The 24,907-nt window shown below is 38.9% G+C and overlaps 1 protein-coding gene across 1 annotated transcript in view; it reads left to right on the top strand.

The window, feature by feature from the left end:
* MAN1A1 (mannosidase alpha class 1A member 1) overlaps positions 1-24,907 on the top strand; it is a gene marked incomplete at both ends in the record, with an annotated part of 150,414 nt that overhangs the window by 97,525 nt on the left and 27,982 nt on the right. Inside the window, one exon of the mRNA XM_081998198.1 lies at positions 24,205-24,328. Coding sequence (XP_081854324.1) covers positions 24,205-24,328 — 124 coding nt within the window. The remainder of the gene's footprint in view (positions 1-24,204; positions 24,329-24,907) is intronic.

Raw genomic sequence — 24,907 nt, 5'->3', positions numbered from 1 at the left:
TTTAAGTACTTGAGTATTCTGGAAGGTGTGGTAATCAAGCTATTCTTAGGCATGTTTTGGTATACATTCAGGGGTGTCTATGTGTGCATGTGTATCTTTACACTTACAGATGTTTTACATATATATGTGTGTGTATATGTATAACATATTTATAACATTTAATAGTGTAAGGCAAATTGGGCTGCTTTAGGGAAATTTGGGAGAAAGGATAAATTAAAAAAAAGGTTGTGCTTGGCTTTGCTGCTGAAGACTATATATTCTTTAAAAAACCCTTTTCTTATCTCCAGTTTCTGTCACATATAGAATTACTTGTTTTTTAACATCCCCTGAAAGACCTTAGAAACATTAAAAAAAACCAAACCCAAACTCCAAACATTTTCAGCCTTCTTTGCTATTGAATATTAAGTCTTCCCTTTCTGACATATAATCTGACCACATGAAGATTTCTATTAGGTCAGAATAAAATAGATTACCACTCTTTGGAAGCCATGATGTCATAATTGTCATGTTTCCACACATGTTCCTATCTTTTGCAAAGGGGGGAAACCAAGGAGAGAAAAGAAATAATTTTTAAGAAAGAAATAGTGAAGCTGCAGAAAAAGAACATCTTTCAGGCATAAATAGAAGATTAAGAAAGGCACGTTGATTTTACCCAGTTCTCCTTTTCTCTCATGAAAACCGTTGAATAATCCTTTCCATCTTATAAAAACACCTTTTGATACTAATACAGGTATGAACACAGGAAAATGTATGCTGCTTCAATGCTGCATTAATTATCCTTGTAGTGTTTATAACTGAATGCTCTTGATCAGAACTCTGATAAAGTTTAGTCTGTACCTCTATAAAGTTGTTTTCCTTTGCTAGTTCTTGAAATTTCGTGCAATTTGTGCTCTGTGAAGGCCAGACAGGTATGGAGCATTTTTAATGGTTTCTAATGACAAAGTCATCTGATGAAGAAATTTAAAAAGCCTCGGCAGTGAAGTCTTTCAACAAGGCAACTCCAAGTAAAACCTCTTTTCTAGTTGAAAATATGTTGAAATACTATCCACTTCTGAATTTTGTCATTAAAAAGATTCTTTAAAAATTCATTTTTAAGCCTATGTAGTTTTTCTATTCACTATATTAAGTCAAATTATAATTTATAATTTATTTGCCTTATTACAACACTTCATTAAAATGTCAGAAGGTACAGCTTCTAGGCAGGGTATTACACCAAGAACTACGCATGTGGTGCTTTTCGCATATGGAAATAGCTACAGCAGTTCTGTTCTGCAGCATGAATTAACAAAGATTGATTGCAATCTGTTTTTATTAACTCAAGGAAGAAAAGCAGTGTAGTGATATTAAGAAAATTAATTATAACTTTCTAATCTGGTAATTAATGTGCAGCTGGGCAGGAGTGCAGTTAGTGCAATTCAGTAATTTGGCAGTCCTGACAAATTATCATCATCTGTTTTAAGGTAGACAACTGTTCTTTAATCTTCGCTCAAAGTTTTAGAATATTTTCTATTTCAGAATGCTTTTAACAATTTAGATGTTAGATACGGCCTTTTACTATAAAAATGTGAACTGAAGTTCAGTTGTGCTTTTTAGAACCTTCTTTTATTCTTTTTCAGTGTTGTACTGAAGTTTCTTATGAAGCAGTTGTGTGAAACAGTGATTAGTGGTAATTGACCTGCATATGTTGAATAATCTTAAAATGCTACTGAGAATTTAATGTACCCTGTGCATGTAGTGTACAAACAAATTTAATGTACCTTCCAGTTACAGAATCATAGAATGGTTTGGGTTGGAAGGCACCTTAAACATCACCTAGTTCCAACCCCACTGCAGTGAAGCAGGGACATCTTCCACTAGACCAGGTTGCTCAAAGCCCCATCCAGTCTGGCCTTGAACACTTCCAGGGTTGGGACATCCACAGCTTCTCTGCACAACCTGTTCCAGTGTCTCACCACCCTCACTGTGAAAAATTTCTTCCTCATATCTAATCTAAATCTACCCTCTTTCAGTTTAAAACCATTACCCCTTGTTCTATCGCTACATGCCCTTGTAAGAAGCCCCTTTCCAGCTTTCTTGTAGGCCCTCTTCAGGTACTGGAAGGCTGCAAGAAGGCCTCTCCAGAGCCTTCGCTTCTACAGACTGAGCAATCCCAACTCTCTCAGCCTGTCTTCACAGGAGAGGTGTTCCATCCCTCTTACCATTTTTGTGGCCCTCCTCTGGACCCGCTCCAACGGGTCCATGTCTTTCCTGTGCTGAGGGCTCCAGAGCTGGACGCAGGACTCCAGGTGGGGTCTCACCAGAGTGGAGTGGAGGGGCAGGATCACCTCCCTTGACCTGCTGGCCACACTGCTTTGGGTGCAGCCTAGGATACGGTTGGCCTTGTAGGCTGCCAGCACGCATTGCCAGCTCATGTCCAGCTTTTCATCAGCCAACACCCCCGGGTCCTTCTCAGGGCTTCTCTAAATAGAGTTCTTAGGATAATCACTTTCAAAACTAATCAAGTAATATAACAGTGTTACCAAGACTCTTATTGACATAACTGTGACAAATTAATAAACCTAACCAATGCAATTACTGTAATGATCATATTAGTTTGTGTTTTTCATAACTCATCCATAAATGTTTTTCAGAAGCACAAAGGCAAAATAGAAATTACCTAGATGTATTGAATTAGCAAGGCAAAGTGACTTGAGTGGGGGAGTGTTTGTGCCCTTCTTGCCTTCTTTATGAGGTATGAAGGTTATTGTGGATCACCCCATGCTCAGTGCCTCTCATCTATTGGAAATCAAATGCTACTGAACAAAAATTAGAAGTAGGATCCTGGCAGTGGTATTGCTAAGACAAAATGCTCTTAAGCAGTCTGAATGGTTTTGCTACTATGAAATTTGATCTCCTAAAATACACTAGTGAACAAAGTGTTGTAATCTTGTCAATAAGTTTATATGTAGTATTATTTTTAACAATTGAAGCGGAAAAAGCACAAAGCATCTATGTAGATCGGACTCTGAAAACTGTCCAAAACTATTCCGTATCCTTACATTGTCAGTGAACAGTTAATAAAACCTGCTTTTGGGGGGTTTCCTTGTCTTGTTTTAGGGCTTTTGTTGGTGTTTGAGTGTTCATTAGGAAAGCATTAGATAATGTTTTCTGGGAGACCAAAAGCCAGGAGTTTTCAGCCCAGTGAATCTGTCCTTTTGGTTGGTTTATGACACAATTTCAAGAGGAGAAAAGATGGACAGCCTTTGCCAGCACAGCTTCTCACCTAGTACTTAAGACGTTCCCCAGGAATTTAGTAGGCATGGGTTTGAATCTCCTCATCTGGAGGAGAACTGAACCAAGGTCTTTCACTTCTTGGACATGTGCTTTAGCTCCCTAGGTTATTGCTTCCTTTGAAAAAAAGCATTAGCTATAGAGTTTAAATCAGTCTGATCTTACTGATGGGTGTATGGTGAGTATGTTATGGCTTAAGGGCTTGTGAATAATTAAGATCAAGGAATCAATGTGTATGACTTCATTAGCAGGTCAGTTCAGCTCAGGAGTGAGCTTCTGAAGTGTTTCTCTGTCTTCCCCACCTGCTGTGCTGTAGTTTATGGATAAAAACAGAAATGCCCAAAAGTGAGTATTTTCTCAGCACCTTTGACCTACTTGTTCTCACGACATGTGGCAATCACAAACCTGGTCTTAGATACCTAAAGTAAAGCAAAGCCTTCTACATCTTTTGTTTGATCCAGCTCAAGATGAGCAGAGCACCACCCAAATGAAAGATTTTAAGCCAAAATGAAAAGATTTGGTTATTCAATAATGATGATAAAGTATGTAAGGGATTGTGAGGGAAGGGAGTTACTGAGGCTCTAATCAAATAAAGGCCTTGGAATTTTATACAGGACCTACTAGGAAATTCTGTTGTTTTAGTGGTAGAGAATAAGATTCAGGCAGATCTCATGTTCTGTTTGCTTTATGAAAAACTCTCGGAGACACAAACAGCAACATGCATGGTGGTGTTCGCCATCTTATGCCTTCTTCTAATTGTGTTTTGCAGCTAGTGTCATATCAGTGATTTTAGGATCCTGAAATATTCCATATCGTTCTCTACATTAAAAAATTTTCGTTGAATAAATTAGTTTGTATTTCAAAATAAAAAATGGGCAACAATGCAGTTTATTGCGTTAGTCATACTGAACAATTAATTTTGCAACAAATCAAATGAAGAAACACTATAGCAAATTCGGCTTTTTTTGGTTTCTGTTTAGGCACATGGTTGTGAACTATTAATATTTTCATTATTTTTGTTTGCTTTAAACTATTTCTTCAGTATCTTAAGTTTTTGTATTGTTTTATTTTCTAATTTGCAAAGTGTTTTCTTTGCACTCACTGATGTAACAACTTTCATGAGCATTCACAGTAATACAGCTCAGTTTGCACACAGCAAAATAAGAATAGTTACATCAGGACGAGAGGAAACGGCCTCCAGTTGCGCCAGGGGAAGTTTAGATTGGATATTAGGAAAAATTTCTTCACCAAGAGGGTGGTCAAGCACTGGAACAGGCTGCCCAGCGAGGTGGTGGAGTCACCATCTCTGGAGGTATTCAAAAAATGTGTGGATGTGGTGCTTCAGGACATGGTTTAGGGGACACGGTGGCGTTGGGTTAATGGTTAGACTTGATGATCTTGAAGGTCCTTTCCAACCTAGTGATTCTGTGATGAAATGCAGCTATTTGGAGAAAGAGATGTTCTGAAGTGTCTTATGTATTCTTTGAAGTCATTCTGTGGTGGATTAGATACTGCAGTACTGTAAATCAGTTTGGTCATGCTGTAACTTTTAGTTAGATCAGCTATACTTGCATTACACGCTTTCGTGTACTACCAGATACTACAGCTGACAAAGAGCACACATTACAGAATTAGTTTGTAGGTATGTCAGACAAAATATAACCCTAAGTGATATCCAGGGTTTAATTCATTCAGTTGTGCTGACAAAATGGATGGTTGCAGAACTGACATGGGTAGTGCAGTCCAAGAAATCCTCCAAAAGCAGATTTAGTCATATATATGCATGCCTCAAGGCTTTTTGTAGCTATCAGTGGTTTCTCCTTGTTAAAAGATATGGAATGTTAACTGCAACACTTCAATCTTTCTGTCCAGTTTTGATAGATAGGCTGGCTTTTAATGGCCCTTTTTCCCCTTCTTTTTTTAAAGAAAAACTTTTAAGTTTTTTCTTTTTAATCTCCTGATTGCTGATCAGTTGCATGTGCATGTAACTTTGAAAGCTGATCCACTGTCGTATCGTTGGGTTTCTGCTGTGATGGCCAGCATGTTACTCATATTGAGAAAGGAACTGTAAAAGAAGAGGCTGAATTCTTCCATCATGAGAAATAAGGATTACCAAAGAATCTGTATCTGCTGAGATTGTTCTGGATTTTCTCTATGCTTTTTTGCAGTGAGTTGTTACTAAAAATCCTGTATGCATTCATACTAACTGTATGGCATTATTGTATCAATGTTACGGCTGGGTGAGCATTTCAAGTGAGTGTGCCTCTTGGTACCGGCGCCTGCCAGTGTTGGGGTGATCACTGGGTTCTGTGTAGGCTGAATCTCTGCTTTTTCTTTTTTTTTCTTTTCTAATATTGCCATATAATTTGGAATGGCTATAGCAGACAGCTAATGCCTGGCCAGTCAACCTTAAGAATGAATGACCCAATGAGCAATACTTCTGCGATTGTGTTCGGCTCTGACTGACCTTTATCTCATTACAGGCTGACTTGTAGAAGGGTAGAGAAGAGTAGGAATTTACAAGCATATCTTTGTGTTGCAGAAAACAAGCAATCTGACTTTTTACTCCTTAATCCAGCAGCTGATGTGGACTGTCGTCTTTGTGTTGGCTAGGATGCACCTAGCCAACGTCCAAAATACGTGGTGTTCTCCTATGTTCTTACTGTAATCTCACATTAAAAAATGAGCAACCTCATGTTTATGGCTTTTTGATGAGGAGACCTTGCTCACTGTAGTACACCATAACCTAGCTGAGTGGACCTGGCTTAGAGAATACAGTATAACTGTATGTAATTTTTAGAGACTTAACAGAATAGTCGGTTTGCTCTATATTAAACAATCTGCTGCCCACCAACAAGCAGAATAAAATCCCAGCAGTAAATGCCATAGACACATGGATGTCACTGTAGGAATCCAGATGGCAGAGGGTAGAGACAAAATGAGACTTGTACAATGGTAGAGTAGTTTGAGAGCTATTGAGAAGGAAATAAAAAGAGGCTAGTGAGCCAGCTAAGCAGTTTGTTCCAGAAATTTGCCTTCATTGGTTTAAACTTCATGTTAAAATTACATTTTTATTGTTACAACACTGACACATCTTTACGAGGAAGTTAATAGGAGGGAACAATCTTTCAGCAAATTAAATGAAAGGCTACTATTTCCAGCTGACATTTGTGAAACTGCTGCTACATTCCTTGCAGTAGTGCTTAGAGAAATAAATGAGCAAGTATTCATTATAATTGAGCTTTAATGGTATCCATATGCTATATATCTTGTAATGGTGCTCATGTTGTGTGGTTTCTGTGTAGTATAAAAAAATTGAGTATTAGTCTGTCAAAGGCCTATTAATGTAAATGTCTTGATTCAATACTTAGCCTTGGTGAGGCTCATGTGTTTTAAATATAGCCTAGCAAATTATGGTTGGTGCAGCAAATCTGACAATCTTTCTGGCTGACCTTTCAGGTTGTCCATTTCATGTCATACAACATACGTTCTAGATAATGAAATCTACTGGAGCAAAGAAGATTTTAGAAGTGTTTCATTTTGGTTTTAATTCCTTTGAAATTAAAGTTTTCTAATGGACTTTAGAATGTGCAGTCTTTCAGCAATGTTGTTTCACATCGTGCCATGATATTCTACTGAGGCAGTAAATAAACTATTTTCTCTATCTTGTACCCAGAATTAATTTTGTAAATTAATTGAGTTTTGCTTAACAAAACTTATGTTTTAGTCAGCATTGTTTTAACAGCTAATACCTTTTGGACCTGTCTTTGAAGGCTTAAATCTATCATTTTAGTATTCAGCCTGTTGTATGGTTGAAGTTTACTAGCATCCAAGGTTTTCATGAGCAGTACAAGTTCACAGGCTTGCTATTGAGTAACTAAACTTTGGACAGTGGTTCAAACTTGCTTCTTTTTCTCCACTTAATGAAGTCTAAACTGTTCAATTTTTGCATGATAGACTGGTTCTTTTGAATGACATACCACAGATGCTTTGATAAGGCATACCTTAAAAATTAGAAAAGGACACTTTATGACCTTTACTGGCTTCCCCCCTCCTCCTATAATGCACAGGAATGGGATGCTGTAAAATTTTTATTACTACTTCTAAACAAGCTTAATTCATCAAGAATATATGATTTAGCTTTCTATTGCTTTATCAGATGTTTCGGGAGGTTTCACAGAAATTAAGACAGAAGTCATTTCATCAATCCATATGTTCCAATACTGAACCCCTCAGCTGTGCCTAAGTTATCCCAGATGGATGTTTGTCTCACCATTTCTTGAAGACCTGCAACACAGCGATTCCATGCTTTTCCAAGGAAGCTGATTCGAGTGCTTCTCTGTCATCACTATTGGGAGTTTTTTGGGCAGGTGTTATTTTCTCTGATGTCTATGCTGGAACTTAAACACTTCACTATTTTGGTGGAAGATTTATCCCCTTTTACATGTTGGAAGAAGACTATTGCCATGTCTAATCTATTATCCACTAACAAGATCACTCTCACTCCTCAGCCCTGGGGCAATGCGTTCCTGATAATTCATGTTACTCGTCTCTAAGCCTTCTAAAAGGTATGCCTGTCTTTCTTGAAATGTGGTTGGTGTTTGGTATTGGATGCTGGTCAAGGAAGGCCTTTCCATGCGTGAATAATATACGCCCTTCAGCACTTTCATTCCTCAGTTCACATTTAAGCCACGTCATATAACCCGAGACATGCTTTGTTTGCATTTCCACTTAACAGCTTGCTCATTTCTAAAACCTTCTTCCCCATGCCTGCTTCTCCAAGCTTTTTGGGATGCTTCTGTGTACACATTTTTTGTGTCAGCAAAATACTTGTCTTTTCAGAGCAGCTCTGGTATACACTCAGCATCACTTACACTTACTTCCCTCACTCAAGTACAACAGAAAAGAGAAAACATTGGACAAAGCCATGGCATCACCATCACTTTTATGTATTTTTTTGTGTTATTCTATAACTTGTCAGTACTTGATCCTTTGATATGGGAGTCTCTGTGTTTTGATATCTCTTTAGCATCTTTGAAGTAAATAACCGGTTTATTTTTTCCTCTTCTTGTTTTATGATCCTTTGTAATTGTATAGCTTTTTGTGTGTGAGCCAGATTGGTTTGTCATTAATCAGTCATGTATTAAATAAACATGTCTTAGGTATTTCAGAGAATTAGAAAAAGACCTGTTGCTGTCCACAGAGATAGCAGCTATAGCAGAGGTTGTTCATTATTCATGCTCACCCGTTAGGGAGGAGAAGGGCGCCTGGCCTTTTATATTCCCTCCCTGCATTCACTCACACATCAAAGACAATTTGGACTCTGGTTGCTGGCCCTTGAGGACACCCTTTGGAAATCTGCCTGCCTGAAAGAGATGGGAGTGGGAAAGGGGAGCCATCTCCGCTTCCGTCTTTACTCTGATCATTTTGACTTATTCCAGAGTGTTGCTCTCATACTCCCAATTTTGTAATATAGTAAGAGTCAGCAAATAAATCATTTTGATAGAGTAGACAGACTCTATTTTAAGTTACTCCTAAGAGACATAAAAATAGTTTACTTTGGCTTTTGAGTTCAAAGTCTCTCCGGTACTCAAAAGACAATTGTGCACTTCAGCAAAAATACTTATTTTGACTGACAGTATCTTTCAAAATGGTCAAAAACAACGTCCTGGCCTGTATCAGAACTAGTGTGGCCAGCAGGAGCAGGGAAGTGATTGTGCCCCTGTACTCGGCACTGGTGAGGCCGCACCTTGAATCCTGTGTTCAGTTTTGGGTCCCTCACTACAAGAAGGATGTTGAGGTGCTGGAGCGTGTCCAGAGAAGGGCAATGAAGCTGGCGAGGGGTCTGGAGCGCAAGTCTTATGAGGAGCGGCTGAGGGAACTGGGGTTGTTTAGTCTGGAGAAGAGGAGGCTGAGGGGAGACCTTATCGCTCTCTACAACTACCTGAAAGGGGGTTGTGGTGAGGTGGGTGTTGGTCTCTTCTCCCAACTTAGTAGTGATAGGATGAGAGGAAATGGCCTCAGGTTGCACCAGGGGAGGTTTAGACTGGGTACTAGTAAAAATTTCTTCATTGAGAGAGTGGTCAAGCATTGGAACGGGCTGCCCAGGGAAGTGGTGGAGTCACCATCCAGGAGTCCAGAAGTGTGTTTTCTTTCTGAGCCTTTGATGGTTCTGTCATTTTAAACAGTAATCCTTTCATGCGGATTTCACTTCATCCTTTATTATCTTATTTTCATTGTATTGATTAAAATCCTATTACTGTTAACAAAAGCTTATTTGACTACTTGATGCAAGCCCCTTTATTATCTGATAATCTGGTTTACTAAATCCTCCAAGGAATATCTTAAGTGCGGTCATGAGTATTAGGGCATGGATTGTGATTATTTTTTTAAGAAGTACTTTTAGAAGAAGTGTTTGGTACTTCTCATTTTTCTGCTCTGCCGAGGTAGCATAGGTCTTTCAGCCTTTTCCAACTCTATTGAATTATTTGGTAATTGAATGGAAAACTCCTTTCCTTCTTCAGGATATTCACTACTTTAAAGTATCATTGTATTGTAATTTAAAACATGGATTGCTGCAAAAAGATTATGGAACAAAATTACTTTTTCTTTAAAAATACAACTTTTGCCTAATTTTACTTTAGTATTTGTTTTTCGGGTTGGTTTTTTTTTTCCCTTCTCTTTATGGTATAATCAGATTGTCCTGGATCATAATTTTTAGTGCATATCTAAGAATTAAGCTTATTGTGCTGTGCCTTGCTTGCTATCTGAGATAGTCAGCATCATTGGTTTCTTGCAAATAGTTCATCTATAAGATGAGCAACAGCTCAGGTTTTGTTGCTTGAAGTAAGTAGATTAAAGGTGAACTTCTGAATGTTACAGAAGGCAGTTGAATAACTGATAATAGAGACTCTACCCCAGGAAAAGTGTAATGGGGATATTTTCCTCAGGTGAAAATCTGGTGCATATTAGATTATGTAGGGATTCTTTTTCTGTCTGCCTGCTAGACAGTAGGAGATACTCCTATTTAATCATATCTTAGTTAATGAATTTGATAATATTTTAGCCATTGGTTGATTTTCCTTGATCACACAATGAGGGACTTGATTGATTAATTTATAAATATTTGATCCAGTGAAATCACATTTCATGTTTATTAAACCATATTGCATTATGTTTGGAGCCCAAGTATAACATTCAGAATCAGAAACTGATAAGTAATATAGATATCTTCCACACACCTGGTGATGTACCTGAAACCAGTGTCATTTGAGAAAAATAGGAATAGCTCTTTACCATTAAATTGATTGGATTACACTGAATAATATGTATCTTCTATAAGTGTATAAAGCGAGGAAAAAGGAGTCTGTAAATGGCATGTGAGTGCTTCTTTTCTTTAAAGTAATTTACTTTAATCTTTATTTTTGAATAGTTATGGGTATTGAAGGATAAAGCTGTGCATAAACAAATGTGTCATGTGCTGGCAAAAGAAACCAGAACAGTCTGGTTTTACACTGTATTACTGATTTCCAGAAAGAGAACCAGTTCCCAAATCCAGATGGTGTTAATGGAAAGGATTTATACAATGATACTGGTGTTTCTGTCAGGCTGCAGGGATTCCCTGTATTCATATTACTTATTGTCTCTGCAATAATTTAATGGTAGTTACAGGGTTTTTATGCTTGATCAGTGTCTGTTGAAGCCACCAGGAGTTCTTCTGTTGGCTGGGAGTAAGGATCAAGCCCTTACTGACTGGCACTGAGAAAAACAAATGTTTATCTGATCCCAGAACAAAGGGATTTATATGACACAGCAATCTGTGGGTAAAGAAGAATGAGAATATTGAGGCAGACTGGGAAAAAGGGACATTTATACTTTTCTTAAAGCATTTGTCAAAACAGATTATGTCTTTAGCAACCCTAGTCTGAAAAAGACCACTTCAGGGGTTTTTTATCTGGAAAAGCCGTCCCTTTCAGTGAACCAGAGTGCCATTTCAGTAGTGTCTCGTACAGCTGTCACAGCATCTGTGAAAGCAGATACTGAAGAGAGAGATTTCCCTCGACAACAGTGGTGTCTCTGTATTGTACATGCTTAGATTGATATATGGATCTGTAAATGCATATGCAAGTGTGATTTGTGGCATTTGTAAGTTAATGTTGTATCAGACAAGTCTCACAGCTGCAAGTCTCGTGACAGGCTGTCCAGTATCTGAAACCACTGTTGATCCAACAGCTGTATTAAAAGGAGAAATAATTGACTGTCCATCAGAAAGCCTTTGGCGTAGGCTCCTTGCAATGAATGGTGGCTACAAAAACAGACCCTTGCAACTTGTCAGACAATTATTTTTAATAATGGAGCTGTGCAGTAGTGTAATGATTTTGATCCTCGCTTCAAACATTTAATGGTACCACGTGCAATATCAAGCACAATAAATGTGACTAAATGCTTTGAAAGACTTTTTTAACTTAAACGACTGTGGATCCACTTAAAAAATTTTCTTGACATGAGAAGCTAATAAAAGCTAATTGAGTTCAGAAAAATAAAAGATTAAAAAACCATTTTATTCCTTAAAAAAGGAATAAATAAGATCTGGATAAACAACTGCTACAGAAATATTTAAAATTACTAAGATTGAGGTTAGGATGATCTAGAGTATTATAAAATTAGCGTTGAGAAATGAGAATGTGGGAATTATTGGCGGGGAAGTTTCAGGTAGGCTGTCACTTGCCATCCATTGCGTTGATGCTTTAAACCTTTACCTACTCTGAAAAGTCCTCATCAGACTGAAAAGACCAAATACTTGGATTTTGTCCTGTCCAGATCAGTAGTGGTTTTCTTTGAAAATGTGACTCCTGTTCTTCTGATAGAGAAGCCACCGTTTTCACAGTGTTTCAGTATGCTAGTATTCTTGATTGGGCTGTGAGTGTCCTTAACCTGAACTGGAGGTGACCGCTGTTGCAGCATCTCCATCATAGAAATGCATCTTTCTGCTTTCCGCTTGAGGCTGATCTCAAGTGACTTACAGTAGAGGGAGGAATATCTAGTAACATGGAAGTCAATTGGGAGAGCAAGAGGAGACTTGTGGGGCCAGGAAGAAAGAGCAGCAGCAAAAAACCCAACAAACACATCAGGAAAAGAAAAGAAACGGGGAAGTTCTGGGTTCTAGCACCAATTCTTCACACTGTTTCTGTGTTACCTAGTCACCTCCAAATGCAAACTTCTCAACACTCATCCTTATAACAAATTATTTTACAGACAAAAGAAGTTAATGGTGTTTACTTGCACTTGGACAAAGCAATTGATATGACACAAGAATAATTTAGCAGAGCTCGAATATCAGTTATTAGTAAAGGAATTTTGATGTGGGATAGAAACTCACTGAAGACGGAAGTTAATGAATGAATCGGGGTGGAGGGTGGATTTATAGCAAATCCTTAGCAGAAAAAAATAACCTAAAAGTTGAATACTGGAAAAGTGATCTAAAACTGGGAGAAGAGTTTTATAGAGGGATGTACCAAGCAAAGTAGATCAAGAATGTCAATTGCCATGGCTATGGTGGTTTAAGGCAGCAAGCACTCTTACTGAATGTGAAACGTCAAGCTCTGAAATCAGCTTTAGACTTAAAGTTAGTTCATCTTTTAGTATTAAAAGGCATGGCAGAGCAGAAGAGAACATGTATAAATGGTGTTTCTCATAGACTCGTCCAAAATTCTTAATTATTTTTCTTCTCAGTGAATCTGTTATGGTGTTTTCCATCAGTTTCTCAGAACCAGGAGGTTTTGGAGTTTTTCTTGCTTTGTTTGTGGATTTTTTTTTTTTTTTTTTGGAGGTGGGGGGGCTTTTCACTTGGTTGTTTGGTTGGATTTGGTTTTGGGAATTTTTTTAGACTGTCACTAACACTGAGTTATACTAGTTGCTACTGTAGGGAATTTCATTGTAATACTTTCTTCTTTTACACTGTTTAACTTATCACATGGATGGCAGAACTGTAGCCTTCTATTCATGACTTTTCATTTCCTGTTATTTTCACTTTTCTTCAGGGACCTGATTAAAAGTAGTCTATGCTGATACTTATTACCTCTAGCCTTGCTCTGTTGTGTTGTATTCCCTCTTGCTTTTTTAGCCCTTGGAAATTGATTAATTAAACCTTTAGTGCATAAAGTAATAAGAAACATGAATTGTTTAGTTTATTCATTAGTGTGCTGTGGGAGACATGTAGGTCTGTGCGGTGCTCATATAACTTTTCTCAGAAATTATTACAGTAGCAAGTACAGTTTTAGATGGTGACACTGAAAATTACCTTTAAACACTTGACATGTCTCATGGTGACATTTCAAATCATCTACTGCTTGGCTACTAATTGTCTCTCCCTGTCTCACACTCCTCCACGTGGGGGTGTGTGTGTGAGCTTACTGCTCTGTTGGTTTCCCACAGGGTGCCAGTTCCACAAGCTTTGATGCCCCTTTAGAGCACCAGTAACGTGAAAAGTGTCACAGGGCAGACAGCCATAAGGAAAGGATCATACAAACCCTGCCAGTAAAGTCCTAAAGAAATGCAGTATTTTTCCACAGAGAAATGCTGCAGGAATTTGACATAAATGAAGCAGCCCAACAGTCTGCATGGACTGGTGAGAAGAAGATACTCTGACTGTTTTAAGCACCAATAGCCACACTATTGTTAGATCCAGATGTTCAAAACCCATGTATCAGATCATGAAAGAAGTATCCCAGGGTGTCTGGTGGTGTTCGGAGCCTGTGGAGGAGATGTTTTATTTTTTATTCTCAGCAGCTGACAGACTTCAGTGTGTACAGTAAAGCATGATCTTCCCACAGGCACTTTCACCGGCCTTTCCTTATTCTCTGCTGCTCTCCAGATGCAGATGAGAGTGCCATCTCTTTGTCTTGGTTCTTTCTGGCGTTTTGGTCTCCACCTGCATCTTGGCTCCTTCTGCTCCCTCTGCTGCTGTTTCCATTCACTTTGGTGTCCGCTCACTTCAGCATTTCCCCAGGACCCATCATTACTCTGACCTAATCATGAGGAAGTAGTTTTCAACACAGAGGGGCTGATCATGTTGCAATGACAGTGAGTTTGATGGTGATGTTGAATGGCCTCTTTTTTTTTTTACTGAGCGAAGAGTGCTTAGTGAGGTTTCGTGGACTAGCACTTGGACATGGATCAGAAATAACTCTTTAGCCTCCTCTATGTTTTTATATGCACACTTCTCCAGTGCCTCCTCCAGTGCTGACTTTACCCTTCGGGGAGGTGGGGACCTGTCCTGGCAAAGGCCACAGCACAGGTTGATACTGAAAATTTCATACCTCATGCACCTGCTGCTTCCTTCCCGCTTTTACATCAGCAGAGCTCTTCAGTCTCCCTTGCTGTTCGGTGCAGTCGCAAGAGAAATTCCCTGTTGGATGGTCACCTTGAGGGGGGAGCAGCCCACTTGGTGGCATTCCATTCTAACCTTTTGCCTGTCGGTAGAGTAAGGAAATGACCATTCCAGGACAGCTTTAAAGGTCACTGGATAGGTTTCCTTACAAAGGTGAAATGCAAAGATGTTGGGAGTAGTACAACTTTTGTTCCTGAAAAATTTAACCACAGGCAGTACAACTGATGTGCCTAGATACCGTAGGGTCTCTAAATTGGCTGTTAATCTTCAGGAGCCACAAAACTATTCTGACTGGTCCTGTCTTCCTAAAATTGAAAAGGGGAGCAAGGAGACTGTTTCCTTTTCTCCTGCCCCTTTACAAGCGACATCTCTGTAATGTTTGGACTGGAAAGTGTGCCGCATGCATTGCCTTTGAGGGACCTGATGAACCTCAGAGAGAAACTCAGAGATCTTGCTTTAAGACCTGCTTCCTATTAGCATCTTTTTGGAGCTGTGCTGGTAGTTTCTCACGTGGTGAACAGTCAGTCACAGTAATCTGACTTTTCCTACTGTCATTTCCAGCCAGATGATGACGTGCATGTGCCTCCAATACAAATGGATACATCTCCTGTACTGCCAGAACTGAAAGGCCCAGGAGATCAGCACATATTAATGCTGATGCTGCATATGACTAGGCAAATAGACAAAATTAATGTTCTCAAACTAATAGCTCTTGAGGCTATACCTCTTCATTACAGTAAAAAAACATTCATGTTCTGCCTGACGTTACAGAACAGAATTTTTTTTTATTCCCCGTTGTACCTTAAAATAGAGTAACCACTTTTTTTGTTAGTCTTCGTGCTGCAGTCGCTGATGGTACTAATTCACTGTCTGCCTCCTCGTGCTAAGTCAGCATCCCTAGAAATCACCTCACCAGGTAATTGCTGGTGTCAGTCAGTCTTCAGAGCGGGCAGCTCAGCTGAGCGGGAAGCTGCCAGCTGGGCAATGATTAGCCAAGGGCAATAGTTACACATCCATTGCCACAGCTGAAAAACTAACCAGCTGTTAGCATTTGCCTGAAAGAGTCTCCTAACAAAGGGGAATAAAACAGACATCAAAAACTACCACACATGCTAGCTAGCTGATTTAAGTTTCTTCTTCTCTGTCCCCAGCTGTCAAGACATTGTGTGAGAGGTGCTTAACCGGATTATAATCATTTCCCTTTCTCGGAAAAGGGATACTGTGGAGAAGTCAGAGCTCCAGCCAGAGTCTGTCTGCCTTGGCTGAGGCTTCTGTGGGGGAGATGGGGACCACACAGGCCTGCAAAAAGTTAATTGCTGTTTATTGGGAGTTGGACGGGAAGGTGTTTCACGCTTGCTGCTGGGGCTAGAAATACACAGCGACTGTGGTGGCCCTGTCACCGCTTCCCCATCTGGCTCTGCCCACAGAGTGCTGTCCCGGCAGCTCCTGCCGCTAGACTTGGGTGGAAGAGTTGAGTACCAGTGGTGTAGGCAAACCTGGGATTTCTGTGTTCCCGTCTTTCTTCTGTCAAATAGGGGTACAGATGATTTGCCAAGTATGGGAAAAACAAACCCACATTAAATATCTTTGACGTGTTAACAAATAAATCATCGATTTCAGTGCCTGTGAACACCAAGATCTCTTGATGGCAGGGCGTGAAGGAAATTTCAAAAAAACCTAAAATCTTTTGAGCATGTAATTTATCAAATACAGCAGTTGAAACTTTAGCAAGCACTGCTTCTGTGCTCCATGGTTGTTTTTTTTAATTTGCTTTCAAAAGTAGGAACCTCTAAAAAAATAACTTCATTCTTCATCACAGCTTCTTTAGGAATTAAATCATAAACCCTACTTTATTAGCATGGTTAGTTAGCTGCAATACTAAAAGGAAAAAGATGCAGCAGAGGAGTTTGAAGGGAACCTCTTGTGAAAAGTATCAACAGGACATCACCCTTTAACTTCCCCGGTTTGGTGTATGGTATTGGATTTAGCTTCTCTCTTAGCAAGTTGTTAGCAAGGGATGTGTGTCTAATGATCAGCGCTGGATTCTGGGAAGAGAAGCAGCCGCTCTTCATTTATTTTTGTGACACATTGACAAATGGATCCATTCAGGGCAAAATAAAAAAAATCATCCTTATGAAAGCATTTTCAGAGGTGGCAATCCTAAATAATGCATGAAACTAGATATGACCTCTGAGGATCATCCTTGTGGCTGCAATAGTGACTCCCTTAGCTAGGAGATAACAATATGCAACTCCAACATCCATGAAATATTTTTTCCCATTATTCATTTATTTTTATGTTGGGATATGTGTCACAAAATATATTTAGAACATGTTCATTGTTTGGGTTTGAGTTCATTCATTTGTCTAGGAAATGCTGAAAGTAATTAAGTTTTATTTAGCATTTTGATGTATTTTGTGCCATCTATGGCTCTACAGAAATTTAACCTTTTAAATATTTTTTGTTTAAAATGAAATATAGGTACTGGGTATGTAAATAAAAACCTGACCCTTTACTGATCTCTTTTCATTTGTTCTAAGGAGACTTAGTTGGCTTAATTAATTTAAAATATCGTTATGAAAGACTGGTAATGGCAGATAAGAAATAGACTGAAGGCTTTTGCAATATATAAATACTTTATTTGAAATGCAGTGACTGGCCATTATGTAGTTATACTGTTTTTTTTATGAAGGGAAGACATTTGTTTGGTTTTGGGGATTTTTTTAAATTATAAAAAAGAAGTTATACATAGAAATAATGACCAATTTTGCCAAAATGATACGTGCCATTGGAGATTTTTCTCACGGGACTAAAATATGGCAGAGAAAATAATAATTAATGTGTATTTCATCTATGATAGAAATGTTAGACATAATCCATTGCGTCAACTTGTTTATTTTACTAATTCACAATAAGTGGCACCATCTGTATGGCTTTGCCTGGCGAGGTATAGAAGATTCATGGACTTTGAAGTATCCTTTTCATGTCACAGACTGCAGAAAGGTTTTCAGGTTTGGTTTTGTTTTGGGTTTTTTTGTTGTTTGTTTGGGGTTTTTTTTAGTTTAAAGTTTGCAATATTTTATAAAAATGTCATTGCAAATGTGGCCTGTCCAGCAATGCATGATGTTTTCTTTCACCAAAAAAAAAAAAAAAAAGCTAATAATTTTACTTTATTTCTATTTATAAGGCACATACGCTTTGGGGTTGAGCCTGAAGAAGCATGAAATGTGTCCTGGGGGAACCGGGAGAGGGAAGAAGAAGAAAAAAGCTGGAATGTGGCCTTTGCATTGCCCGCCGCCTTCTCTCTTGACCTCCATTTGGGAAGGTCCCTCTCCCTCTTGGAGAGGCGGCTGTTGGTGCAGAGCGAGGCGAGCAGGGTGGGGGCTGAGGGTCCAGCTGGGCGACCCTCTGCTTGTGCGGGTTCCTGTTAAAACAGGATTCAGCCCAACCAACTCCAGTCACACGCTGTATTCCCCAGGCAGATTCCGTTGTCCCCTCAGCACTTCTGGGAGTGCCGGGCACAATCTGTATGCTCCCAGCTCACGTCTCATGGCTCTGGTGAATTTAAATGGACCCTTGCTAGTGCCGTGTTCTCACTTCCGTCTCATAACGTTTTGCATTTTCACCCACCATCATCGTTTGAGTAGCTTTTTTGCAAAAAAATCAGCATTAGGAAAATCAGGGAATTATTTTCATATTTAATCCTAAAACCTTTGACGACAGCAGCTCTTGGACACTTCAGATTGTTGCTGCGGGGTCTCTTTTATTCTGGCCTGTCACCATTTTACTAAGTCTGCAGAAGGACACTGACTGTTAGGTTGTGGCTTTGCATTTTGCATTAAATATTGAAATTCGGAAGTCTTGCTCTGTGTCCCGCTTGTGGAGTTGTCCTGGCACCCTCGGGGAAAGGTTGGGGGATAATAAACAAACTTGTCTGCAGAGACTGAAACAGTTCTGCTCACTGATGGCAAGAATTTTGATTTGATAAGTGTTTGACCCCTTGAAGTATTTGTGTAGTTTCTCAGAGGATTTGCTGTTCCTTTCAGTTGAAAATTAGCTGCTGCCTTATATATATTGGTGACGTACTGTAATTTTTTAAAAATCTTGTGAATATTGTTGTGGCTCTGAATTTCAGTAATTTAAAAAAAACACCTTTAAATATTTGTATTTCCTCTGTGGTTCCCTGTCCTGGTACGTTATATACGTTATAGAAGAGATATTGATCTTTCTGTTCCTATGTACAGAAGGACCAACAGTGTTCTACTGGAAAAATACTGGGTTGAGTTACCAGCAGCCCAGGTCAATCAGGCTCATATTTCCTGAGAATGAATGACAACAGCATCACAAACACTGTATTTCATATACTGTGGCTCTTGGTGTTAAGTAACAAAGTTTATAAAATAAATGGGAAATTTCATAAACCAGTGATGGTCCTACTTTAATACACTGTTCTGATCCAGAGCTTCCCTTCAAATTTCACTTAATTACATAATACTAGTTATAACACTAGTTAGAATATAGAAATAATTTCTGAAGTTCTATTAATATTTTACAGAATTTTAAATGGGTTTTAAGTAGTATAAGCAATATGACTTTAGAAACAATTTTTTGAGATACATTAAAATAGTGCCCTGTAAACTGAAATTATTTTAGCATTAGTCTGGGACTTCAGACAAGTTTAAGTAGTGTAGCTGCTTCCTTCCTTCCTGAAGTGTAGAAGGAGGTTTTTTTCTGTCTCTGATGTCAGTAACTGACTGACATTTGGTACAGGTTGCTGTGAGTATCAACATAGGAAAATTGAAAAATACAATGTCCAAGTAAATTACAAAAAGAAAGCCAGATAAAGGAACACAGCTAATAGGAAGAGTGAGTGTCATACCTGGGCCCCCTTTGCTGTTCCCTACCAGTGATGGTATGTATCCATCTCTTTCTGAAGAGTGCATTTGTCAGCTTACAAGGCATTTGGGATATTAAACCATTTTGGAAGAATAACTGAGTAAAAATAAGCTGGAAAAAGTTTTCAGTGCTTTGCTTTCGTTGAGATGAGTGATCTGTGTTGCACAAGTTTGTGCAGCTCACAAACAGAGCCGTAAGCCACCTTTTGAAAATCCCCCAAATGCCCTGATCATTCACGTTCAGATTGCTGCTGTAGTTGCTTGACCTAAGTAATGGGTGCCTTTGGAATAAAAACTGTAGGAGCTTGCAACGTTATACATAGTTTTGCTAAAGCTTGGAGTAGAAATAAAACCTCTCAGCAGAGCCCCAGGCTTGCATCTGGAGACTTCAGAAAGACAGCCCATAACTTCGTGACTGAAGAGTAAATAGGTACCCAGCATGGCCTCTATGGCTGAAGAGTAAATAGGTACCTAGCATTGACTTTTTTAACTTTGGAGAATTTTTTGGCCACACTGAGAATAATATTGGTGAAGAGCTTGAAAAATGTCTGATTTGGGAGCCCTGGATGTGTTGTCTCGTGCATGAGCAGTAATCAGTGTTTTACTATGCCTGGTTATTAAGATTTACTGAGCTTATTTATTGCATGTTATTTTCTAGGGCAATTCATGTTATTTTTTCTTGGTTTAACCCCAGACATCAACTAAGCACCACATAGCCACGCGCTCACCCTCTCCCGCCAGCAGGATGGGGGAAGAGTAAAAGCGAGAAAACTCATGGGTTGAGATAAGAACAGTTTAATAATTGAAATATAATAATAATGGTAATATGAAGAAGAGGAAGAAGAAGAAACTGTCATGAAAGGGGAAATAACGAAGAGAGAGCAATAAAACCCAAGAGAGACAAGTGATGCAAACGAAAACGGTTGCTCACCACCAACTGACTGATGCCCAACCAGTCCCTGAGCAGCAGCCTGCGCGGCCAGCCTTCCCCCTACTTTTATTGCTGAGCATGACGTCATACGGTATGGAATATCCCTTTGATCAGCTGGGGTCCGCTGTCCCGGCTCTGTCCCCTCCCAGCTTGTTGTGCACCCCCAGCGTGCTCACTGGCAGGGCGGTGCGAGGAGCAGAGAAGGCCTTGACTCTGTGTAAGCACTGCTCAGCAGTAACTGAAACATCCCCATCTTATCAACACTGTTTTCTGTTTCCCATGCTAGGTACTGTGAAGAAAATTAACTCTACACCAGCCAAAATCAGCACACATTTATAAATGTACTTATTGTTTATACTCATTGACACATAAGTCTTTTTCCGTTTCACTATATCCCTTCATCTGTTCAGGTTCTGTCTTGATTAAGGTCTGTTCTGTTAAAAAATGTACAATATTTCAGAATATTTTTTGGGGAGTGGGGTGGAAGAAGAGCACCCTCTTCAGTTTGCATTTCTTTAAGCCAAGAAACTGTTAAACCAAAGCCAAAGTCTACTTTCCCTGACCAAAAAGGATCAGAGAGTATGAAATCTGTCTCATGCTGTATGCCGAGAGCTTTGTTGAGGATCTCCCAGGCTCTAGTAATGAGCTCCCTTCAGGGGCTGACTGTCTGCATAGCCACGCACACTGGACTATCGCCTTAAGTAAGGATAGAGCTAAATGGAACCAGAAGTAATACTGTGACTGCTCCAGATAGTATAAGCGGATACAGAAAACTTAACTGTTTTGTTGTTTCCAGAGATGACATGTGTGAGAGAATATCGGACATCCACAGCTGAAGGTTGCATGAAAAATAGTTAAGGCACTGAACTGCAATTCTTGGGTTCTACCACTTGTTGAAACAAGCTTGTCAGTTTTGACTTAGAGGACCCATCTGAGACTAAACCAACAGATCTCCTTGTTATTTTGCAGATTTGCCAGAAACATGCTGATGCCTTTTTTTTTTCCTAACCAGCTGTCCCAACTGAAAGCAATGAAAGCTATGTTAAATAGTACCTAGATGCAACATAGACGTTTCTTTCTACTTTTTTTGCATTAAGAGTAAAAAACGCAAGTTTACAGTTCTCATCTTAAGCAAGAAGAATCTTCCACTCATGATAAAATACATTGCTGCATGCAGAAAACCTCTCGATAGTCATGCTTGGAAATTTTTCTGGTTAACAAAATGCAGTACATCAAAATGTTCTGACAGGTTGTGTTGATATCAGCAGGTGTTGTGGTGGAGTGCAAGTAGGGACTTTGTTATGTTTTCTGCATGTTTGGTTGATGCTTTGCTGAAGGAACAGCTCAATGTTTCCACTTTGAGATTTATTGAGAAATTTAATAGAGAAAAAGTGGGCTTTTGCCAGCTGCACCACAACGCGGTAACTTTTCAAAACCTTGAAATACTTCACTTGTTGTTGTTTTGTTTTTTTTTTTTTTTCTGGCAAGCTTTATTTACCAGTAGTGTCCTATGTCATCTCTTTTAATCTGGGTGATTTGGAAACAAGCTAAAATATTTTCATCTGGAAGTCAGCAGTTAGGCAGGACTTGGGCCAGTGTGTCCCAGAGATGGTGCCTGTTTCTTGGGTGAATAACCAGTCGGTAGTTGTAAGCTTTTCAGTACGTAGATGAGAGGCATGTTGTCCTCAGTACTGACCTTGACCTTATTTTCTGTAATATTTGACGCTTTTATGTCACCGTTTGGAAAAATTCTGACCCATGGTAGACTGAAGTGCAGACAGCTTGTAAGCCAGGTGGGTTTTCCTCTTCATTTTGTTTTCATCAAATGTAAAAAGCAGTCTAATCTGTGTAAGATTGCTCTTAAAATGAGATATTCAGATCCCATAAAACTTGTGTTCTGTTTCTGTCGTACAAATATCAAAAGTTGGATTGTGTGCATCTTTGCAGTACTCTGATTTCATTGTGTCATTGATTTTGTCTGCAGCTGTGAAGATTAGAAACATTTTTTCTCCTTTGGAGTTTTGGGCAATCATTTGCATCAGAGGATTTCCATGTGTCTCAGCCTCTTGCACCTTTATGGTCAGCCGGGGGACCCTCATCTCATCTCTTTCCTTTTGCTCCACCAAGTTGTCCCTCCACTCAGCACTCAGATAGGCTTAGTCACTTCAATGTTTTAAGGTCTGAGAAAAAGAAAATCTCTAGCATACCTGTGGGGAGTATTTGACAGATGCTGTGGTACTTCAAAAATGGGACAATATAAGTCCACCTGCCAGTAGGTAATATTCTGCGTTTATTTTTGGCGGCACTTGAGTGAGTTCCAGCGGTGCCTTCAGCTCAAGGCCAGGCAGCCAAAGGTGTTGCAGGGTTTAAAAACATGACATTTAAGTAGAACACAAATGTGCTCTTTGTTTGTAGCCTTTACTCTGCTTTTAAAGTTTGACGATTTGCTTTTATTTTGTGTGTATGTGGCAGAAATCTCAAAATAATATATTAATATAGCTAGTGGGGAAATTAGTTTAATGGAGTCATTTCGTTACATTAGTTAAACTTCAGTTATAGATACCTGACCTTTTGAAGAAGAAATTTTAATGTAACTGAGGACTTCCATCATGGTGAACTAAAGATGGGACTTCTTGGTTTTTTGCTTTGTTTTGTTTTTTGGTAATATAAGTCACATTTTAACTCAAGAGGAATACCCAATTTTCATGGTTGTGCAAGTGCTAACTGAAGACTGTAGCAGCTGCCTATGTGTAAAAGTAAAATTAATTTTTCATTTATATATGTGTGTTTGTTTACTGCCATTTACAACTTGAAAATAAGGAAGACATTCCAGTACCTAGTAAGTGTATTTATATCTAACATTCACGCTAATAATATGCTGGTCTAAGAAGTCATTATTCACCTAGATGCTGCGGAAAGTTGGCTAGTTCTTCTTTAATTTCAAGGGTTTTTCTGAATATTGTTGCTGGAAATTTCAAGGGGAATAAAACCACCTTTTTGTATTGAAACTTTAGCAGACTTTTGGGCCTGAATCTCAACCAGCATTAGTTTCTAGTGGGGATTTAGCAATAAATGTGCTTTTCTCTACTCTCAGCACAAAACCTGGGATTAATTTTGCTGTGAAATATCTTTAGGTCTTAATTAAAACTGAAGTTACTCATCCTGGTAAGAGTACCCAGACAGACAATGCCTAAAAATCCTACTCTATTAATTTCTCAGGTATTAAGAAGGATATACTGCATGTAGTACTTTTAGCTAAAAGCCTATGGTGTATATATGCAGTATTTTAAGTTAATAAGCAGTTGCGCTGTAGAAGGAAGAGTTAGAATTGGAGAGTGTTGTGTTAAATACAGGGGAAACAGGTGAAGTATGAGAAAGTTTTTTCATAGTTTTTTGTAATGTCTTTAAATGTGTTATCATACAGCAAAACGCTGGTACGGTGATATGTGTAATGGAGCTATTCATGAGCTAAAAGACTCATGGCTTGTTGCAAGAAGCGATTTCACAAGCCCAAGCAGGGACTGGACCAAAGTAATTCAAGGTCCTGTGTTGAAGTCCTGGAAGGCTGCCGAAGCATGGTTTCTTACACAGATATTAAGTGCATTTCAAATTAATTATCTTCTCTTGATAATAGTATATCTACTACCTGTTATATTTTATTAGCATTGCCTTATAGATGCTCATGTTTATTTTCTGTATTTCTCTTCCCCTCATCTTAGCGGAATCGGCCGAAATTGGCCATGGGCCTCTGGTGGCAGCAGCATTTTGGCAGAATTTGGGACTTTGCATCTGGAGTTTGTACACTTGAGCCATCTCTCTGGAAACCCTGTCTTTGCAGAAAAGGTTAGACTGTTCAGTCAAAATCGTGTTGTAAAAGATAAATCATGTGTTGGGAGACAATGTGTGGAGAAATTTGGATTTTCCTGTTGTAAGCATTTATTACAGGAGGTAGATATTTTCTAGATGTTTCCCTAATGGCCTTGGCATGTTTTTGTATTATAAAGTAAAAAATCTGTTCCAAAACCATTGTAACGCATCTTCTTGTACCAACTTCCCTGGCCCCATAAAATATATCATTTCTGCTTATGTTCTAAATTAGTATCACATTAAACAATCAGACCATAGAGCTTTCTTCAGTACTTCACCTAAATGTGGTGAAAACAAAAATTGACGGTGTCTTGGAAATAAAATGTGATACCTGTAGAAAGTAAAGCTCCATGGCTACCTTGTGTGATTTCAGCAAGTTTAGTCTTCAAAATGCTGTATAATATGACTACTGTCAGTAAGGTCAGAAAGCCCTTCCATTGCACTGACCTTTAAGAAATGTGCTTTGAACTTTCTTTGCGGGAAGAAAACAAACATAAAAAATACCCATTGACAGAACACTTGTTGTGCTTACTAAGTCTTCCAAAATTTGATAAC

Source organism: Phaethon aethereus, assembly GCF_964289735.1.
Source record: "Phaethon aethereus genome assembly, chromosome: 3".
Taxonomy (NCBI): domain Eukaryota; kingdom Metazoa; phylum Chordata; class Aves; order Phaethontiformes; family Phaethontidae; genus Phaethon; species Phaethon aethereus.
Note: the sequence above shows the minus strand (reverse complement) of the source record. Positions and strands in the feature narration are given on the sequence as shown.